Source organism: Cydia splendana, chromosome 11 (assembly GCF_910591565.1).
Source record: "Cydia splendana chromosome 11, ilCydSple1.2, whole genome shotgun sequence".
Taxonomy (NCBI): domain Eukaryota; kingdom Metazoa; phylum Arthropoda; class Insecta; order Lepidoptera; family Tortricidae; genus Cydia; species Cydia splendana.
The window spans coordinates 4,939,671-4,962,403 of record NC_085970.1 but is presented as its reverse complement, the minus strand read 5'-3'; the positions used below and the strand labels follow the sequence as shown (position 1 = coordinate 4,962,403).

At 39.3% G+C, this 22,733-nt stretch overlaps 2 protein-coding genes across 2 annotated transcripts in view; both read right to left on the bottom strand.

The window, feature by feature from the left end:
* LOC134794744 (uncharacterized) overlaps positions 1 to 22,733 on the bottom strand; it is a 339,323-nt gene that overhangs the window by 4,787 nt on the left and 311,803 nt on the right. The window lies entirely within an intron of this gene.
* Positions 284 to 3,700, bottom strand: LOC134795010 (uncharacterized). Its single transcript, XM_063766863.1, has 2 exons — positions 3,001 to 3,700; positions 284 to 2,858 (listed from the first exon to the last, which is right to left on the bottom strand). Exon 2 carries the CDS (start codon positions 2,593 to 2,595, stop codon positions 685 to 687), a length of 1,911 nt encoding a protein of 636 aa, XP_063622933.1. The 5' UTR covers positions 2,596 to 2,858; positions 3,001 to 3,700; the 3' UTR covers positions 284 to 684.

The following is a 22,733-nucleotide window of genomic DNA, read 5'->3' as shown; positions in this document are numbered from 1 at the left end:
GTCGAGTTTATTAAAATGATCAATGATCTTTAATTTCGATGTCTTGAATTCCAGGAATATGGCTGACTTTGGTTAAAGTACGCCGCTCAATGCAAAAAATTCAGAGAAAGTCCTCAAACTGTGCGCAGACGCGAAAATGTACTTGCTTTCTTTAACAACGAAAGTTATGTACAAAAAAACGACAACAGTAAAGAATAAAGAGAAGCGAGTCGTGTAGGGCAGATGCCCCATTTCTGGCCACTTTAAGACAGTTCGGCTACGCAGAAGTCCGTCATTTTGTATCAATAAGCAACTATGACTCTCTTTATGCTCTAAGTCATTGAAAATATAATACTATAGTCATATAAATCTCCACTGTTAAGATTCTGACATTTCGTATATTTTTTTTAAAATAAAATACCAAAAAAGAGCTCGGGAGCCACTTTTGGCCACTTTTTACCCATCTGTGGCCACACGTTTGTGCCAGTTTTGGCCACATCAAAATAATTAAAAAAACGTCAGTTAAAATCAAACAATTGTCACATTTATTTGCACGTTCACACATTTTAAACATTAAATTAACTATCAAAATCAACTATACTCTGCCAAGATATATAATTTGTCTTAGGCTTGTTAATATCTTAATTAATCTTAGGTAATAATTACTTGTGAGGTCTTCTTGTAGGTAGGTACCCATTAACAAACTTAAGTAGAAAACTCCCAATACTTTTCAATTTCTGGAACACGATATACATCTCTCTTCGAAACTTTTTTTGGTGTAGCGATTTTCTGTTTGATGTCATCGTAAGGATAAAAATTTAAATCAACTCTGTCTGGCCATTTCCAATTCTTCGCAGTTTTTTGCATGGACTTTATTTGTACCTCTTCTTCATTTAAGAACTGTATCTGCCCTACAAAATATTCTCCTTCATAAACAAATATTACAAAGTCCCCAATTTTATAAATATTTTTATTTTCTTGATCATCGCAGTCATTGCTTACGTCTTCACCTATAGAGTCATCTGTATCATGGACAGAAAAATTGTCACATTTTTCGCTAGATTCTTCTGAATCAGATCTATATGTATTTTTTTTCTTTACACTAATCTTAGAATGTTTAGCTATTGTTTTCAATTTCTTGGCTTTAGACTCGACACAAGGCCCTTTCTTTAACGATTTTGCTCGTTTGTTACCGATTTTTGGATTTGGCTCTTTATTTTTCTTTTCTTTTTCAGTTGATTGCATAATCTCCATCCATTTGTCGGAAGTAAGTACCGAAGGAATATATTTTGCTTTTTTTGTGCTCTTAGGGATTATTTTCTCTGGCCATAAAACGCAATCCCTGACAAGGTTACTTACTATTTTATCTTTGGTAGACTCTTTGGTGGAACCGGCCTGTTCCGTACAGTTGGGGGTTGCAACACTTTCAACAACATTGGAGGTAGCATCGGGAGATGATGAGGCTGTATTGGAATTATTCTTGTTTGGCGTATGCATTTGTCGAGCGAAGCCATCTTTTTCATCGGTTTCAAGAAAGGATGTTGGTAGGCAATCTTCAATATCTTTAGATAAAGCTTCATGACTAGTTGACGGCTCATTGATATTATTGTAATTTTTTGGCGTATCCATTTGTCGCGTGACATCATTTTTGTTTAAGGCAGTAAAAGCTGAGGCAGATGGGTGGGCGGGATTAAGGGATAGCTCTGTGTCGGAATTGTTTTTGTCGCCATTTATAAGAAACGACGCAGGTAGGCCTGGATTTTCTATGCCATTGGAGTGAACTGCGTTGTTGGTTGATGGATCTTTTGCTGAGATTTCTTTGTTAGGGGTATGCATCTCGTTAGCTATATCATTTATGCCGCAAAGGTCAAAAAGAGGGGAATCATCGATGTCTTTAGATACAGCTGCAACTGCATGGTTAGTAGTATCATTTTTGAAAGCCAGCCAAGTATCATAAAGCATTATTGCCTCCTTTTTGCCTTCCCAGTCAGTGCCCGATTCACACGTTAAGTAAAAGTCCTTTAGCAAGCTAGGGTCTATTTTACTTTCAAGGTATGTAAGATAGCTTGACTCAGAAATGACAGACTTCGGTACAGCGTCATATTTAACGTTAGTGTTGCTGGTTGATTGAACAACTCTCTTGTAATTCACAAAGTCACCAAATGGATACAGCCCACAGGTACTAAATCCCGCTCTTACATTGTTTGCAAAAGCTTCATTATTGACTAGTAAACTGTGAAGAGCTGTAGGAAGGTTAAATTTGGTGATATCTTTTCCATCATTTTCAATTCGCCATTTCTTCACAAGTTTACGCCATTTTTGTTTTAAGGGGAAAAAAACCGCAACATCCAGCGGCTGCATCATATGTGTTGTATTTGGGACGAGTGCCACGACGATGATTCCATTTTCACGACATAATGTACTCAGATGCATTGTAAGATGTGACTTATGCCCATCTAAAAACAAGATGACAGGTAAAGCTATTTCTTTCTCTTTGAGGTAAGGAATAAATACATTTCCAATGTATTCATAGAATGCCTCTCCTGTCATCCAACCCTTGTCGGTTTTGCCCAGTCCCCATCCCTCTGGTGCATTTTGTACTACTTCACTGTTCATCCGTTTGTATTTATAAACTGTCAGTGGAGGTGCATACTCACCAACTGCATTGACTGTAAACAGAGTTGTGATATTTTCTTTGTCACTGTTATTTGACGTGTCATAGACATGTTTTCCTTTCTCAGCTAGCACTAAAGCTCCTTTTGGTGCAAGAAAAAAAGAAGTTTCATCGCAATTCCACACTCGCGTCGGATCTTCTAAAATTTTCAGGTTTTCTGAACCCAACAGTGTAGAAACTTCTTGGTACCAGTTTCTAATTTTTTCTTCAGTAATTAACGCTCGAGCTTTATTTATATACTCGGCGTGTTTTTGACTCAAATCAGGGTGTCTACTCATGAATCCCTCATACCATGACCTGGAAGGCCTATTATTTGTAAAAGGTGTTATTAGATTTCCTTTTACCACAATTTTTTTCACAGAGTCCAATAGTCCTTCTTTATCGATTGGAAACCCAAGACGAGCACACTCTTTGATCCATGCAACGAGATCAGTTTCAATTTGCTCGCCAAGAACTGCTTGAGGTCCTACATGTCCAGAAGTTTCAGGTGCATGTCCAGAAAGCTTATGTCTCAAGGTTGTTCGAGGTACATTATAGTTTTTGCTGGCAGTAGAAACCTTCATGCCATTTCTAATTGCTTCTAACGCCAAGCCGACTTTGTGGGGTGAGTACTGAAATAATTTTTTTTTTACTTCTTTCTTCCTGCTTGACACCTTCTCACTCATTTTTCTAGTCTCTGTGTCAAAAACAATATTTTTGTATCATTAAATGTAGGATAGATACCTCAGTGGCCAGAACTAGGTCAGTATGTGTTCCAGTTGTGGCCATGAACATGGCCACAAAGGGAGAAATCACGAATACAAGTTGCCAGTTTTGGCCACTAGGCATAACGTAATTTCTAATAAGCACATCAAGAAAATAACCTAACATAGCCTTAAATAATACTTTTGACATATACATTAAATAAAAAACTCGTAGAAATATAGAAGGATTCAAAAAATAATGACGGATTACTCACCTTCCAATCTTATTGTTTTAATTAAGGAAATACCAAATTTCACGTGACTCGACACAACATGGCTCCTGTCAACTGAATGACAACTAACACTTGACAGATGACAGCTTCATCTGTGTTGCTATAGTTTACTCATGTATCAACTGTAGACCATAGACTTGTCAAGTTGGCTATACCTTAGAAAACTCAACTTAAAGTTGAAAATGGCCAAAACCGGCCCAGTGGCCAGAACTGGGGCATCTGCCCTACGAGAGCAAAAAGGTACCTTTATACAAATTGCAGGGCAAATACAGGCGTCATACGATTGCTCATGTGCATAAACAGCGTACAGTATCTGTATTCGACTCTGATTGAGACAAAAAAATGACTACATATAAATTTAGTCAAGATCATGTCGAGCTGTTTTTTGGGAAAATCAGAAGCCTAGGCGGCCATAATCACAATCCCAACACGAGGCAGTTTAAATCGGCGTATAAAAAGTTGTTGGCTCATTTAGAACTGAGCAAAAAATTCAGTGGCAATTGCTTGCCATTAGAAAACAAAAATGTTCCATATGTGTTCCTCAGTGATGGAGCTTTCGCTTTACACAAAAATGTAATGAAACTAGGGATGTACCGACTAGTCGGGAAAGCCGACTATCCGGCCACATTTGTAGTCGGCGATTAGTCGGCACTTTATTAGTGAAAGAAAAAAGAAATCAGCAGTCAGTATTTACCGTATGTTTTATGTCTATTTTACTAAAATACCTATTCAGGGTGCAAAGAAAACTATTGGTCATATAAGTAATTGACCGTTTGATCGTTATCATATGTTGGTGGGCTGGTGTTTTCCTCTACAGATCGATCTCAGCTGATTCTCGTGTAATTTCATGGGCAAGTTCGATAGTAAAATAATTTTATTATTATTCAGTTTTTTTTATGGTGGCACCATGGGGAACTATTAATGTTATTTAATTACACAAACGGGTCTACCGCGATATAATTTTTTAGGTATTGGGGTACCCTATGGGGAGATGAGGTAAACTAAGGTTACTTTACAACACCGATTTATTCTAACTCCAATTAATTATCTCAGAAGGTTACTAAATAGGTTTTACACAAGGTCGGGACAAGGACCAGGCGGCGCCGCGATATCGAACTAGTTAATTAAGTAGGTATGTGCGCACTGTATGCCTTGCGCTGAGCGACTAACTGGGCTAAATGCTCCTTCGAACTGTATACCGAAAATGCTGACTCTAAATTGCGTCACCGCCATGTCCCTACATCATTCCCCCCCTTTTTTGAAGACAAAAAAGGAAAAGAATTGTCAAAATACAACAATACCAAATACATAGAAAAATATCGAAGCTAACAAAACAAACTTACTCGCTTCGAGTGTGACGCATACCTTATCATGCTAAGGTTCAAAGAACGCTTACACTGAATTTATCGTTCACATTGTAAACAAAATCTGTGAAATAATACCTGTACCTATTGTATTACATTCTGATTACACACTGAAATAATACATTGTTGTTCTATTTAATGAACATGGTGGTCAACCTCTGAGAACTCGAACAATGATAACAACATGTTAGGTATTACACTTACTTAACTACAACACTTATTGATACACTTGTTGTGGTGGATTAGTCTGAACGGTATGCACCTTTCTAGCTGTGGGTGGTAAATTTCCGACAGTTTTCTGCACCCATGATCTAGCACATTGTTTACATTTCACTCTCAAAAAAATAACATAACGCCAACAACAAAATTATTCCCAACACGATTAGTCCAATTCCGACATAATTAAGTTTCGATTCCACTTGATTAGATAAATTTGCCACTTTCGCTATCGCAATAGCATTATGTGAGTTACTGTCGTCCTGCTTTCCTTGGGTTATTCCCATTTTTACAATTTTCCACAATAACTTTACTGACAGGAAATCTAACTCTGACGTCTAACAACGTGCTGTACTGATTGTATATTGAACACGTTTATCTAAACATTTACTTAAATATGTTACAAAAAACTTAAATCAGTATATTTAAATCCTATCACATTGTCACGTACCGCCTCGATACGTGTATAAAAATCAAAACACTGTCGCAACAGCTTTATGACACAGTATATAAACTCTTAACTACGTTGCGGGACTCGTGTTTCAGAGCCCGACTTGAAACTGGCAAAAAATCCGGTATAAATGACATTTGAATGTAGCCATCCACCCTGTGAAGTGGCTAACCATATACTACTTTCGGCAAGTAGAAAGTTTACCTCCCCGAAATAAACTTTCTACCCCCGGGGTCCAGGCTCCATCCAGGAGATGCTAAATTAAAAACAAAGTAGTGGACCCGAATTTCACGTTTTCCAAGAAATCTCAAAACCTTAAAATGCGTCACTCGTGGGCAACCTCCCCGCACGAGTGTCCTTATCCGCAATGTAACCCTGCCCTACATTCAATATGATGAAACAAGTTGCCATACTCCTTATATTTTAACTGTGACATATTACACATGATATAACTTTATTCATCAAGCAAAAATCTAACTGGCCTATTTATAACTCGTCCGCTCCGCGTGGTACGAGTCAAAGACGTTGGCGTTTGAGACACTAATGGCTGTATAGGCTCATTTGTGTTCAAATCCGCATTCCTACTAGAATTATTACTGCTTTCAGGTGACTCGTCTAACAAAAATGCTGGTTTCAACGTGTGATCCTCCCCAGCCGCACCACCTCGTCTGATTGCGCTCAGTTTTTAATGGCGAAATGTACCTCTAATGTACTTCACGTACCTCGTCGGAAATTGAACGTACCTCTGTAGTTTGGCAGATATATGCGTTTAAAAGGGGTCCGGCTGGGAAGTAGAATCTGCAGCCGGACCACGCCTGGATCCGCTGATATCTGTTATTTTGAGATATAATTTAAATAACAGATGAATGTACCTGTTACGTACCTCTGAATAAATACTTTTTTTATTTAAAAAATGGTCTCATAAATGGATTTTCATACATTTCATTTTTTGAGTATACTACGCGTAAGCGCCTGTCAAAAAATAATAGCAACAGAGATAGTAGAAAACAAATGTATTCAATTCGGGCAAGGCGTCTAACGTGACAACTAGATACAAATGTGGGTGGGTGGTTATAGGGAGTGTTTCAAACCGACACGAGTTGCGAATTGCCTTTTCGCACGTGTATTTTACAACGTTATACAGAACATATGGATATGGCCCTTTAAATTTTCAGACGTCCAAAAACAGGCAAGCCGGTGGGAATCGGCTTTTATGGACGCGCCGCCACTGATAGGTAGGGCCCTTACAGGCGGGATGCATACTTTCAGATCTTGAAAATCAAATAAGAAATAAGTAAAACTAAACTTCATTCCGTCTGAATATTTTTTATTTAAGAATCACAAAATTAATATCACGAATAAATTGTCAGTTTCATGAAGTTTCGCTAGGTTACTTAATTAGATCTCGAATCCATGAAACAGATGATGAAAAAAAAACAGCCCTGTTACTACTTCGCACCTAAGCAGCAAGAACATATCTGGCCTGGTGCCGCCCAATGTACTCTAGGATGTACACTCAGTTTCTATGTAATGTCCACCTTAATTTAAAACAAAGTAGGTAGCATTTCATTTGTCTCGTAAAATTTCCGAACAAATGAAATTCAACTCAGTTGAAAATAAAACAAGATTCTAACTTTCTTTTGATTATTGGCTATTATTTTGTATGGTGGGCGGCACGAGGGGAAAACACATAACATAAATAGAAATTAAGGTTTAAGTAAATCACCTTTACATTTACAAATTAAACAATTACAAAACTAATTCTAATAGACACCGCTCTCGTGGCACAAATCTACTTATGTAGGTAGGTATACTACATAACAAATCACAATAAGGTAATTCATTACGTATATTCCCAGTTGTCCCCACCGGGCACAGATGGGAATAGGGGCCTCATAAAAATCGTTCCTAGTTGTCCCCGCCTTATGTATGGAGGCGGCTACGTGGGGCGGAGAGAAATGGGAATACAATCACATTATTTATTGGACGAGAAAATACTCTTAAGTCGATTTATTTACCTCAATGTGTGAAAACTTACAAATTATACGTACTAGTAGATGATAACATACACATTAAATGGAATAGGTTAAAGCCAGAACGATGGGATAAGTCCTGGTAGTTTTCTATTTGGTTGATTAACTGATAAATGTTCCAAGTATCCATATATAAAATTATTGTTTAAGCACATTTATTTTACTACCTAAATTAAAAAACAGACTTGTACTAATTGTCCGCTTCAAGTTGGCCGTTACCTCCCAGCCCGCTTCCCCGAAAAACCTGACGCCTTAACTACTCGGCTACCACAGCTTTATGACTACTTTAATCACTTACGTCAATTTAATACAATTACAAGCAGGTATTAGTTTATTTTTTAGTAGTTTAAAATTTAGTATAGTTTTTAAATGTTTAGTTCATAGTTTTGATGTTTTTTTTATTAATTATTAATATGTAATAAATTTCACACGAAATTTCTAAAACAACAAAGTAATTAAATGTAATGTGTTGTGTAAAACCAGTGTGTTTAAATAAAAATATCACAAAAATATTTAATAAGTTAGCATTAAAATAAAATAAATAGTAGACTGTTAATCAAGGGATGAAAGGCACCCATTTCTGCCAAGATAGTTGTCACTGTTCTCACTGCGTTCGAGCGCCAATAGTCCGAGACCGAAATGGTGCCAGCTTTCATCACCAGAGTTAAACACTCTACTTTTCATTTCGAATACGAGGAAAGTAAATTACATGTGTGTTTAATAAAAGCATGACTAAGTATAAACTTTTATAGTAGGTATTTCTTGGCTTTTATAGTAGGTTACAAACAGCAACACTCATAACTGTACATCGGTGGACCTTCAGTAATAAATTTCACACGAAATTTCTAAAACAACAAAGTAATTAAATGTAATGTGTTGTGTAAAACCAGTGTGTTTAAATAAAAATATCACAAAAATATTTAATAAGTTAGCATTAAAATAAAATAAATAGTAGACTGTTAATCAAGGGATGAAAGGCACCCATTTCTGCCAAGATAGTTGTCACTGTTCTCACTGCGTTCGAGCGCCAATAGTCCGAGACCGAAATGGTGCCAGCTTTCATCACCAGAGTTAAACACTCTACTTTTCATTTCGAATACGAGGAAAGTAAATTACATGTGTGTTTAATAAAAGCATGACTAAGTATAAACTTTTATAGTAGGTATTTCTTGGCTTTTATAGTAGGTTACAAACAGCAACACTCATAACTGTACATCGGTGGACCTTCAATTTTTTTTGTAATAAAAATAATTATTTTTGAGTACTAAATATTCGATTTTATGGATATGTTTCTTGTTTGCCTAATGTTTCTTGGAGAAATGTTATCATTAACAAAAATTCTAAAACTTAAACACACGCTACGTTATTCTAAGCTAATTTAAAAAAAAGCTTTAAATGCAGTTTTGTCTCTTGTTAAAAATAAAAGAATGTAATAAAGAATGAATGTAGAGTAATTTAAGTAGGTACAATGAGCTAGCTTAAGGTTTTAAGTTACTATCCTTCCAGGTTCCGTAATTTTTTTCCACACTGTATATTCCGGTATAACCGGCATATTTAGTACTTAAGTTATACATAGGATATAAATTTCAGTCGGAAATAATAATGATACTCATTTAAATACAATAATATTACAGTTTCAAAAGTCTAATAGAGCGTCATGGCAAGAAACAAAAAAACCGGTCAAGTGCGAGTCAAACTCGTGCACGAAGGTCCTCGTACCATTCCGTATTATCACTAATATCGAGCAAACAACGGCAAACAAATCACGTTTGTTGTATGGAATGAACTTAAATATTTAACTTATTGTTTTTAGTATTTGTTATAGCGGCAACAGAAATACTTCATCTCTGATGATTTCAACTGTATACTGTAAAACGTTGTAAAATACACGTGCGAAAAGGCAATTCGCAACTCGTGTCGGTTTGAAACACTCCCTATAACCACCCACATTTGTATCTAGTTGTCACGTTAGACGCCTTGCCCGAATTGAATACATTTGTTTTCTACTATCTCTGTTGCTATTATTTTTTGACAGGCGCTTACGCGTAGTATACTCAAAAAATGAAATGTATGAAAATCCATTTATGAGACCATTTTTTAAATAAAAAAAGTATTTATTCAGAGGTACGTAACAGGTACATTCATCTGTTATTTAAATTATATCTCAAAATAACAGATATCAGCGGATCCAGGCGTGGTCCGGCTGCAGATTCTACTTCCCAGCCGGACCCCTTTTAAACGCATATATCTGCCAAACTACAGAGGTACGTTCAATTTCCGACGAGGTACGTGAAGTACATTAGAGGTACATTTCGCCATTAAAAACTGAGCGCAATCAGACGAGGTGGTCCGGCTGGGGAGGATCACACGGTTTCAACCTGTCAACTGATATTTCTACTTGTCTATTGGGCAACTGAATTTTAAAAGTTTTTGACCTCCTATTCAAAACTAAATATGGTCCATCATAATTGGGAGTAAGCGGCTTCTTTACTAAATCGTTCCTTACAAAAACATGGGAACATGACTCTAATTCTTTGTGTACAAATATTTTTCTCGAATCGCTATTCTCTCGTGACACGGGACGAAGGTTATCTACTACGGATCTAAGTCTCTCTACGTATGAAAAAGGGTCATTAATATTTTTTTCAGACTGAGTATAAAAATCACCTGGCAATCTTAACACATGACCGTAAAGCATTTCAGCTGCACTTACCTCGTTGTCTGATCTGCACGCTGTTCGGAGTCCTAGCAAAACCGTAGGTAGCTCGTCAGCCCAGGATGCGTTGTCAGCTAGCCTGGCTGTTAAAGCACTTTTGACTACGCGGTGCCATCTCTCCAAAATCCCGTTGCTCTGAGGGTGATAGGGTGTTGTACGTACCTTGTGAACCCCTAAAAATTTCATTAAGTTCCTAAACAAGTCACTTTCAAACTGTCTACCCTGATCAGATGTGATTAAACTTGGACAACCGAATCTACATATCCAATTTTCATAAACTACTCTTGCGACTGTCTCCGCCGTCATGTCAACGATTGGTATGGCCTCGGGCCATCTGGTACGACGATCTATCATCGTAACTATATACCTGAGGTTTTGAGCTGTTGTGGGCAAAGGCCCCACAATGTCCACATGCAAATGCCTAAACCTTTCTGCGTCTTGAAATTGTCCCAATTTCGAAACTGTATGCCTATTTACCTTTGCTCTCTGACACTGCACGCACGCTCTTGCCCATGTGCCTACATCTTTATTCATGCCTGGCCAAAAATATCTCTGGGCTACCATCTTGCGCGTGGTCCTAATACCTGGATGACTAATGTGATGAATGGCCTCGAACGCTATCTTCCTGAATTTTTCCGGTAAATACGGTCGAGCATTCTCACCTGATATTTCGCAATATACCTTCGTATCCGAGTTTGGCATACCTAACAATTTATATTTCGCCCGGTTTGCTGTAAACAAGTCCGCGAACTGCTTATCGGTTTCCTGTGCTTGCGCAACTTCTTCGAAATCGATGACTACAGGGCAAGCTATTGTTTCTACACGTGAAAGCGCGTCAGCAACTATATTCTGCGAACCGCTAATGTGTTCTATCTCGCTCGTAAATTCGCTGATGTACATTAGCTGTCTCGCTCGACGTGGCGTCTCTTTTGCTGAACCTACTTTTGTTAACGCTACTGTAAGAGGCTTATGGTCCGTATACACTATCAATCTCCTGCCCTCTACCATATTTCTGAAATATGCTATAGACATGTAAATTGCGGTCAACTCTCTGTCATATGTACTATACTTCTTTTGTGCTTCTGACAACGCTTTTGAGAAATAACCTAGAGGTCTCCAAATATTACCTACTCTCTGTTGTAAAACGCTCCCTGCGGAGGTTCCTGATGCATCTGTCATAAGCGCTAGAGGGACGTCTGAAACCGGAAATGACAATGTAACGGCGCTTTTTAGGCTCTCCTTACACTGCTCAAACGCGGTCTCTGCTGCACTGTCCCACTCAATTTTAGACTGATCCTTTTTCTTTGAATTATGCAAAAACTTATTTAAATGACTCTGCACATCCGCTGCTTTGCCTAAATGTGCTCTATAAAAATTAACCATCCCTAAGAAACGTCTGAGTTGTTCAACGGTCTCGGGTCTCGGATAGTCTATAATAGCCTTAACTTTATCGTCGCGTGGTCGCAGTCCGTCTGCTGACACCGTATAACCTAGAAAATCTACTTGCGACATTCCAAATTGGCAAACTTTCTGTCAAATCTTTCAAATAATTTGCTAAGATGTTCCCTGTGTACGCTCTCGTTCTCCGAGGCTACTATTACGTCATCTATATAACAAAATAAGGATGAACTCGCGCCTTGCTCATCAGTAATGGTCTCTATGTCTTGTAGCTCAGCGTTCATGAAACGCTGAAATGTCTGCGCTGCATTACGCAAACCGAAACATAATCTAGGGAACTCAAACAACCCAAAAGGTGTGATGATCGCTGTTTTTTCGATGTCTTCCGGCGCGACTTCGATGGCATGATAAGCGCGATTGATATCTAGGGTGGAAAATAGTGACTTACCTGACAATCCGTATGTGAAGTCTTGCAACCTGGGTATCGGGTATCCGGCTTCGTGACAGCATTCAGCCTCCTGTAGTCTCCGCACGGTCTGATCTGTCCGTCCTTCTTCGGAACTACGTGTAGCGGGCTGGCCCAGGGACTCTTACTCGGCCTGCAAATACCTAAATCTTGCATATTACGAAATTCCTGCTTTGCCTGCTCGTACCTATCTCGCGGCAACGGCCTAGCACGCGCATATACCGGAGGTCCTGAAGTCTCTATATAGTGCTTTACACTGTGTTTAGCAGGCTCTTTAAACGATACAGGTTTTATTATGTCCGCGAAACGTATTAGGATGTCACGGTATGGGTTATCATCCCGAATACATTTTATGGACGCGTGCTCGCAATGTACGATGGATCCAATACATCTTAAATTTGTCACTTTATCCACTAAAATTTTGCAATCTAAATCTACCATTAACTTATGAGTCTTTAAGAAATCCGCACCGAGAATTGGTCGAGTCACGTCGCACACTATAAATGTCCACCGAAAAGCTCTACGCAGTCCTAAATTGAGCTCTAATGATACCGCTCCGTAAGTTTTTATTTCCGTGTTGTTAGCCGCGTACAGTTTATAATTGTTACACTCGCGACGCTCTGTGGCACTAATTCGGTTAACCGGTACTATGGACACGTCTGCACCAGTGTCCACTAAAAAGTCATGCCACTATTGAAGTCTACAACGCACAAGCGGTGGCTTTCCGTCCTCGGCTCCACGCACCCACCAGCCGCCTCAGGGTGCACCGCATCTAGTTTCCCTGCGGTGGCTGCCAAGCGTACGCTGTCGGCGGCGCCACGCCTGCTGACTGCTGCTGCCTCCCCCAGGCGCACGGCTGGATGCATCCGCGCGCGTTTTCTCTGAACTTAAAATGATATCTACACAGCCAGTCCGGTTTTCTTCTCAGGACGGTCGACCTTGAACGTGATCGGCTCCTACTTTGCCTGAAGTCTCGTTCCCGCGGTCTCGACCGGAGCTCACTCACCTCTCCTCTGAGCTGGTTCAGCTCCAAGGCCATCTTTCTAAATTCCCCAATTAAATCGCTTGTTACTGCGTTCAACGACGCGGTTGTTTGGGCTGCCGGGGCTGCTACAGTCGCGACCGCCCCTGAGCCCATGGACTCTACTATCTTGTCCGCCATGGACACCAGATCCTCTAATTTTGTTTCTTCTCCGACTGCCGTAAGGATCGCCCTCGTCGCTATTGGCAATCTCTGCAACCACAGCCTCTTCACCGTGTCGTCCGAAACATCGGCATTCCTGGCCGCCTCGGCCATTCTCCTGTATAACTGCGAAGGCTTCTGCTCCCCAAGCTCCATTTCTTTGACCAACCTGTTAAACTGGCGGTCCGCGCTCTCCTGGAAAGCCGAAATGAGCCGGGTCTTGAGGGTCTCGTAACTCCTCCCCGTGGCGTTGTCCAATAAATCGCCCACGGTGCTCAGCTCTTCCTTGCCCAACTTGCTAACTACCAGGTCAAACTTTGCCTCCTGTCCTAGTTTCTGCGGTGCTAATATTGCCTCCAACTGCGTAAACCAAAGCTTGGGCATATCTCTCCAGAATGGTTCTATTCTCGACGAAACGGTGATGGCCGCAAGGTCGCTCTCCATGGTTACCGCTGTTTTCTGTTCCGTGGTACTGTCGCTCTTTGGCTCCGAAGTCTCGACGCCCTTTGGTTCCGTCGCCCCGGCGCTCCTGGGTACCGAAAGCCCGGCCCTAGGTTGCTGTACTGGCACCCCTAGTGCGGAACTGCCGTCCGGCATTTCCCGCCGATTTTATAACGCAACTATTGTCTATTTAATTGAAATTAGACTCTCACAGAACGACTCAACACTCACGAAATTGTCTTTGCGCGGCACTTCACGGCCGCCTGGTCTGCCCGAATACTAATGTCCAACGCTAAACACGAAATTTAAAGTCCAAAAACGAACGCGGAGTCACCACTTTAGGTATTGGGGTACCCTATGGGGAGATGAGGTAAACTAAGGTTACTTTACAACACCGATTTATTCTAACTCCAATTAATTATCTCAGAAGGTTACTAAATAGGTTTTACACAAGGTCGGGACAAGGACCAGGCGGCGCCGCGATATCGAACTAGTTAATTAAGTAGGTATGTGCGCACTGTATGCCTTGCGCTGAGCGACTAACTGGGCTAAATGCTCCTTCGAACTGTATACCGAAAATGCTGACTCTAAATTGCGTCACCGCCATGTCCCTACAATTTCATTGTTTTTACCTTTAATTCCGACGTTTCAGCTGAGTTGCACCAGCTGTGGTCACGGAAAGACTGACGTCCCAACAAATGTCAACAGAGATATTAATAAAACACCACTAAACTACCCGAAATTAGTTTATAAAAATGTTTGGGGTAGACAAAGAAATTGCAGCTACCCGTTAAAGTTTAATGTTTATTGTCCACGGCACGACACGCAACACTCACAGTATCCGTACACTGGTCCGAAGATATATCCGCTGGTTTCAACATTTGGATCACTGGTCCCCAAGTAGACGATATTTTGTACCCGTCCCCGTTTGTATAATTAAATATGTGTACAAAACGCGAGAGTTTAAAGTGTTATATTAATGTTATTGCAAAATTTTGACAGGGCACGTTGCTCGTAAAGACGCTAACCACAGGTGATAGGTTCTTAACTGGCGACTACGTACGAGAAATAGAGCCTTGGAAATACCTCCTTCAAGCTGTACTGACGGTTTGCTCAGGATCACAAAATAAAAGAAAGACATAATTTGAACGAGGATTCATGTGATAGGTCTTTGAACCTGTAGAGAACACCTTTTAGCCAAGCTAATATGATGAATAGCGCAATCAAAGGAGCAAAACTATTGTTTTCACCAGAACTTATACGAAACTAATGATCTGGCCGACTAATCGGCCATTCGAGCGCCGATTAGTCGGCTAGTCGGCCAAATCAATAGTCGGTACATCACTAAATGAAACCCTTTCCTGGTAATCATGACATTGACACTGAAGATACATCTCTATCGCGCAATTAAATCAAACGCATATGTCTACAGCATCGCGATTGAACCCGAAAATCGGCCTCATATGTTGAAGTTACTTTCTTTCCAGTTGTGTTCCTCTTACCCTCCCTGACCTTACACTTCTTGACCCCTTTAAATAAATATAATTGCAATACCAAAGCAATAACAAATGCTCAGTGTTAACACTGACTAGGAATTATAAAAAAATACGGTTAAAAGTAAACAATTCATTCTAATTTCCAGAACCAAAGCGAAGTCCTCACCCAGCTAGACTATCGGCGAAAAGCCCAAAGTGCTAAGGGTCTACGGTGCCAACCCATCATTGCTGTCTGACCAACCATCGATGCCCTAAAGGACTTTTATGTTGCGTATGATAACATCCTTTGTAAAATAGACTCGTTCATGAAAGCGCTGGACGTATGCTTCAAAACTTTTCACTGCCTGGACGCAGAATATCCCACAGAAACCGTTCACATTTGGCTATTTCTGCAAAAATATTTTTATAACATTGACACAAAATCAGACAAAAAGCTTTCTTTTATCTCCGACTTGGAATAAGTGATTTGTTTGCTAAATTTAACCAAAATGTTTGTTTGTTTCAAATGTCTCGCTTCTGTTGAAGATTACAAAGATTTTTGTACACATTTAAAAGACCATCATAACTTAAGTGCAAACGCAACATATCGCTGCAAACAGTATCAATGTGATCGCGAATATCAAAATGTACGATCTTTAATTTCCCAACATTTGAATACCCAGTGAGAAACATCAGAATAAAAGTAACACATAGTGGATCAATAGAAAATTTTGTGTACTGTTTTTATTTCAAATCTTCTGTTTTTTACTACATATATCTACTGGGTTTTTCATATTGGGCCTGGCAACACTGGCATCAGCATTCATAAATTGTAAGCGGTGGTGTGCATATTTAATCAGTTCCAGAAATATTAAAGGGAAATGGCTGACTGAGATACAGCCAGCCATTGCCTGACTGAGATTCAGCCAGCCATTGCCTGCCCCTTCAACTTATGCCTGGTTCGAAAAAGGTAATGTCTACTCAGGCAGAGAGTTTATTTAAAGTTTGTGCAGGCTGCGTCTTGGCCATTGCCATTTCCCAACTAATTTTTATAGGCTAAAATTGTCGAGTAATTCTGTTTGTAACTTGTAACTTCTGTCCTGCTGAAGATTGTAATCTGAACCATTTATTTTTTAATTGCCCGTATTTTAATTTACAGAGATTGTTGTTTATTTGTACATGTATTGATATTTAAAAAGATAAGAAAATTCCAACTGCCGTTCGGGAAGCTTTTAAGACATTTTTCTTTATATAAAGTAATATTTGATTTCGCATAAAAATACTTTCGGCCTGTTATAGGCTTAAAAGAGTGTGATTATTTTTTGTTGTTTTCAATAGTTTTTTAATTTGTTTGTGCATTTTTAAGTAGTTAAAGTTTCTAGTTTGTGATCATTTGTAATGTATTTTTGTGATTTTGTTTGAGCTGATGACCGTGTTGCCAATGCTCGTAATAAAGAAAAAAGTAATAAATTTTCAAAATCACATGTGTTTTGTTTAGTAAACAACCGGCTGGCAAACAAAATGATGTAAATCTATTTAATTATGTTCGTAACCAAAGTAGGTCTGATGTTAAAACTCAGAAATAACGAACGAGTTTTATAGTTCGTTTTTTTTAGCATTAGAAAGAACTTGATAGAAGGTAAGCGATCTTGACATGTCTTTTAATTGAAACACGCTTTTTATAATCACTAACTATTACTTATGAAAGCAGAAGAATATAAATGATCGTATTAGATTCATAATTGTTACATATTTGCCGTAACTTATTTTTAAAATGTGTTTTTCAATTAAAAGACACATCAAGATTGTTTTCCTTATTTCTAAGCTAAAAAAAAAGAACTATAGAGCGAAACAATAACGTTAAATTACTATATTTGTTGTTTCAGTATTACATATGGGATCTAAAGGCATGGTATACAATTTAATGTAAGTATAATGTAGTTATTTGTGATTTTAATATTAATGTAATGTATTTTAATGTATTTCTTGTTGACATGTATTTTTAATTTTAATATGATATTGGTATTTTATGTGATTAACTGATTATGTATGGGTATATTTTTGCCTGAAATAAAGAATTTGATTGATTGATTACAGTACCGTGATATATATTATTTACGAGGGGTTGCGGCTATATGAAAATATCAAAAAGAAAAGGTAAACTTTAAGGATCTTTACTAGGCTAATTGTACTGGTTCCAGTTAATCCATCTTTACTTGGACTGTCAAAGGGTCAGCTAATGACTAAACGTGTTTGTCAGAAACATTTCGACGAAACTCAGTTTAGCCAAGGGTCAAGAATTCGTTATTCTTACCCCTGCGTTTTCACAGAAAAGGAACTCTCTATTCTGAAGGTAAGTTTGTATTCAAATTATTAGTACGTAACACTATTTATGTCATGGTATTTTTTGCTAAATATATTATTATGTTTGTTATTATCTAGCAATAGTAGATTGTACAACAAGGGCATAAAGTGACCCATTTTTACCCGAGGCAATTTTTTGGTCTGAGCAAAGCGAAGACCAAAATAGTAGACGAGGGTAAAAATGGATATTTATGCCCTTGTTGTACACTCTGCTTTTCACTTCGATTGCGAGGAAAATATACAAAAAATCAAATATTTTAGGTTATTTTAACGTATTTATTCAAGACTAAAGAAAATTGTTCTTGGGCCGAATGGGCCGGTCGGAGGCGCGGGGCACGCCGATCGGGAGAGCGCCGGTCGGGGGCGCGCCGGCAGGGCTGGCAGTTTGTATGGCAGAATTTGGACTTTATTGCTAAGTCAATAAGGGTCGTAATAGATGATTTTAATTTATGCTCTAGAGCATAAAATGCGATTTTATGTCGTCTACGCACGACATAAAGGTGCACTTTTTGAGCATGAGAAGTGAAAATGATTTTATCAGTGTGGTATTTTAATTTACGCTTAAAATAATAAATAACCTCTGCATATTACACTCGTGGTATTTTTGTCGCACAACGAATAAGAATTATTTCATTATCTTATTTTTGTGTATATTTCAGAATACAATGTGTACAGATGATACTGCAGTGCAAGTACCAGTTATACTCATGGGCATGCCAGGTACTTATGTGGACAATTATTTAGCTTGCTAATTTGTCTGTATTTTGGCTAGCTTGAGAACTATAATCTAATGTCCTGTTACACACTGGAGGAGACTGTGCTCAGCAGTTGGACATATTTAGTTTTCAATGGTTTACCGTATGTAAGTATGTATGTAATTGGGTACTACTATGGCATCAGAAGGTACGGTAAATATATTAAAAGATGCGTGTTCATTAGTTGGTGTTTACTATCAGACTAATCTTACGCGCCGAGCGCAGTCGGCTCTAACTTATCATATACCTATATACTACGGATACATATGTTATGGTGGTGGCGGGGAGACTCGCCACAGTCCTCCGCCCTTAGAAAAAACTCCACCTAAAAATCCGGCCCGCACTTTATTTCACTATTTTAGATTTGCACTGAGTATTTACACTATCACATGGTTGATTGTTTGTTGTTTCGGCGACGGCGCTCCAATAGCGCCGGTTTGCACGGCGGCTGCGGTCCTTTTTCTTATGCTTTTCTCTATAAGCCGGGTACTCATTAGCGAGCTGTAACCGTAACCGTTGCATGTACTGTAACCAAAAAACATAGTGTGTACGTGGTTCGCAAACCTGCTGCGAGCGGTACGCGAGCGGCTCGCAGAGAGCCGACGTTTACAACGTACTCATTTCTGAACCCGTAACGTTGCACGTAACTGTAACCGTTACTGTTACCAAAAACATAGTGTGTACGTGGTTCGCGAACCTGCTGCGAGCGGTACGCGAGCGGCTCGCAGCGATCCGACGTTTACAACGTACTCATTTCTGAACCCGTAACGTTGCACGTAACTGTAACCGTTACTGTTACCAAAAACATAGTGTGTACGTGGTTCGCAAACCTGCTGCGAGCGGCTCGCAGCGAGCCGACGTTTACAAAGTACTCATTTCTGAACCCGTAACGTTGCACGTTACTGTAACTGTGACTGTTACCAAAAAACATAGTGTGTACGTGGTTCGCGAGCGTGCAACGAACGCTACACGAGCGACTCGCAGCGATCTGACGATTGTAATTCGTGTAGTTTTGAAAATTGGTACAGGTATACCTTGTGGTGTCCAGATAAAAAGTCCTCGAGGGTAGGGGGTGTGGGGGGGTTGAAGGTACCTCTTTTTTACATTTTTGCTCATATCTCGAATATCTGTACGAATAGCATTATAATTACTTCGGACAAAAGTTTTAACATAAAATTTACTACAAATTTGGTTATGTTTATTTTTACTCTACAATCAATACTTTAGGAGCTACAGGCTGTTAAAGTTAAATAACAGATAAAAAGTAGACGATTTAAGAAAACGTCGTTTTTTTGTAATTGTTCATCATAAATAAAAATTTTAGTTTAAAGTAAGCAAGCTAAGTGGCCTGCTGATAAAATATAAAAAAACAGGCCATGAGCATGTCGGGCCATGCTCAGTGTAGGGTTCCGTAGTTACCCGTCTGTCAAAATAGACTATTTGCCAAAACTCAAAAACAGCTATACCGATTAGGTTCGCTATATTTTTCCTTGAAAGTCTTTACTAAGCTATGTTTTCACGATTTTTTTCATATTTTTTGGGCCGATGGTTCAAAAGTTAGTGGAATATTAACTTGATCATACAATGGTTTTTGAAGACCCTTATTCATTTTAAAAGACCTATCCAACGACACCCCACACTATAGGGTGGAGGCGAAAAAAAATTTCATCCCTACTTTAATGTAGGACAGCCACCATAAAAAAAGATTTGTTCTACTTTTTATGATTAAATTTGACACGAATATATAAATCAGTTACGCTGACAAAGTCGTAAAATATAAATATAGAAAAAATATTTTTTTAGCGTGGCTCCCCTACATTAAAGTGGGGATGAAATTTTTTTCGCGTCAACCCTATAGTGTGGGGTGTCGTTGGAGAGGTCTTTTAAAATAAATAGGGGTCTTTAAGGACCATGTTTTGATCAACTTAATATTTTCGGAAATAATCGATCTGAAAGAAAAAAAGTTGTGTTTTCCACTTTAGTTCCCGTAACTTTTGAACCATAGGTCCAAAAAATATGAAGAAAATCGTGAAAGTAAAGCTTAGTAAAGACTTTCAAAGAAAAATATAGCGAACCTAATCGGTTTAGCAGTTTTTGAGTTTTTGCAAATAGTCTATTTTGACGGACGGGTAACTACGGAACCCTACACTGAGCATAGCCCGACATGCTCTTGGCCGGTTTTTTTATATTTTATCAGCAGGTCACTTAGCTTGCTTATTCTAAACTAAAATTTTTATTTATGATGAACAATTACGAAAAAAACGACGTTTTCTTAAACCGTCAATTTTTTATCTCTTATTTAACTTTAACAGCCTGTACCTCCTAAAGTATTGATCGCAGAGTAAAAATGAACATAACCAAATTTGTAGGAAATTTAATGATAAAACTTTTGTCGGAAGTAATTATAATGCTATTCGTACAGATATTCGAGATATGAGCAAATATGAAAATATTTCCCCCCCCCTACACCCTCAGCACACCCCCTACCCTCGGGGACTTTTAGTATGTTTATCTGGACACCACAAGGTATGCCTAGTACCAATTTTCAAAACTACATGAATTATTTCCGCAGATTGCCCAAATTCGGCTTAATTTGACGTGGCTACAAAGGGCGCTCGCAGTGCGCTCGAGGACGTCAAGATCGGTTGTGGCTAGCCGCTGCGAACCAACTATATTATTCGAGTATTTCTTCGTCATGAGTGAATGGTCAGAAGATAAATGTATTTTGCTGATAGATGCCTACAGGGAAAACAATGTACTTATGTAGTATACTAAGTATTCTATGGATCTTCTTTCCCGATACATTCTATGAATCCCCCATCATCGTGGCCGTTTATGATCATCGAGTAGGCATGTAGGCCATCTAGTATGTATGCTGCACAAGCGAGAAATACTTCATCGTCGAGTTACCAACCAAAACTGCGGATTAGATCCGGCTTGTCAGTGGCCTTCCCGTACACACTAGAACCTCGTACTGTATCTGTTTGGTTACAGTTACAGCTCGCAAAATGAGTACGCTCGGTGAAAGCGTTCCGGCGACGTCGCGAGCCGAAACTGTAACATGCGTACTCACTAGAACCTCGTACTGTATCTGTTTGGTTACAGTTACAGCTCGCAAAATGAGTACGCTCGGTGACAGCGTTCCGGCGACGTCGCGAGCCGAAACTGTAACACGCATACACACTAGAACCTCGTTACTGTATCACGCATGTTACGCCAATGTATAGGGTGGCTAGCGTTATTAAGGCGCTGACCAGCACCACGGCTGCGAGAGACATCTTAAAGTTTGTGTTGTCTCCTGATGTGTCCTCCTTCTCTGATGTCCTCAGCTTGGTGTCCGAAGCGACACCATTCTGGGCTACGATCATTGTTTTGTTTGGTGGGTTCCCCATGTTTGGTTGAGAGTGGATGTATACACCTCGACGTCCGAATATGTACTGGTGTAGACTGTGAGTGGAATGCTAAATGTCGAATCGCACGGTCTTCTTTACCGTGCGACCGGATCTTGTTCTCACCGGTGGTTCGGTTGAAGTGGTGTCATTAGTGTCATTACACTGCGGTGTCGGTGTTGGTGTTGTTATGACACCCGGAGATGCGGCTACTGTTTCACTTCGTTGAATGGGGCTTGTAACCGTCATATCGTCAGTCATTAAAAGATAAGCCGGCTTGAGGCGGTCAAGTGGCACAGGACACAGTGACATGTTTATTGTTGACTGAGATAAGAAAGAACTTTGGATGTCGAGATAAAACTTGAAATGGCCCTTCGTACGCAGGTACTAAGGACTTTCGAGCTTCATTACGCAGAAATACATGTGTACAAGAGTTTAAGTCCTTGTGTATGAAGATGTTGTTTTTGTTGTGAGAACCACTAGCGTTCGCAATACTCGGAACGGATGAGAGGATGTGCGCGAGATTATTTACGTATTCGTTAGTATTTATGTTTGGTGAATAAATATCCTGGTAATCTAAGGTTTGTGCCGTATAAGAATAGAGATGGGCTAAAACCTAGGTCTTCCTTTATGGCTGAGCGTAAACCTAGTAAGATTACAGGTAGTTCCTGTGACCATTGTGTATCATCTTTACATTTGGCGGTAATGGCGGTCTTTAATGTCCTATGAAATCTCTCGATCATGCCGTTCGCTTTCGGATTGTACGCTGTTGTACGAACACGTTCGATGCCGAGTCTTTTTAATAATTGCGTAAATAAATCGGACTCGAATTGTCGGCCTTGGTCTGAAGTGA

Coding starts and splice junctions, on each gene's coding strand:
- LOC134795010 (XM_063766863.1), bottom strand. CDS start 2,595: ATGAACAGTGAAGTAGTACAAAATGCACCAGAGGGATGGGGACTGGGC.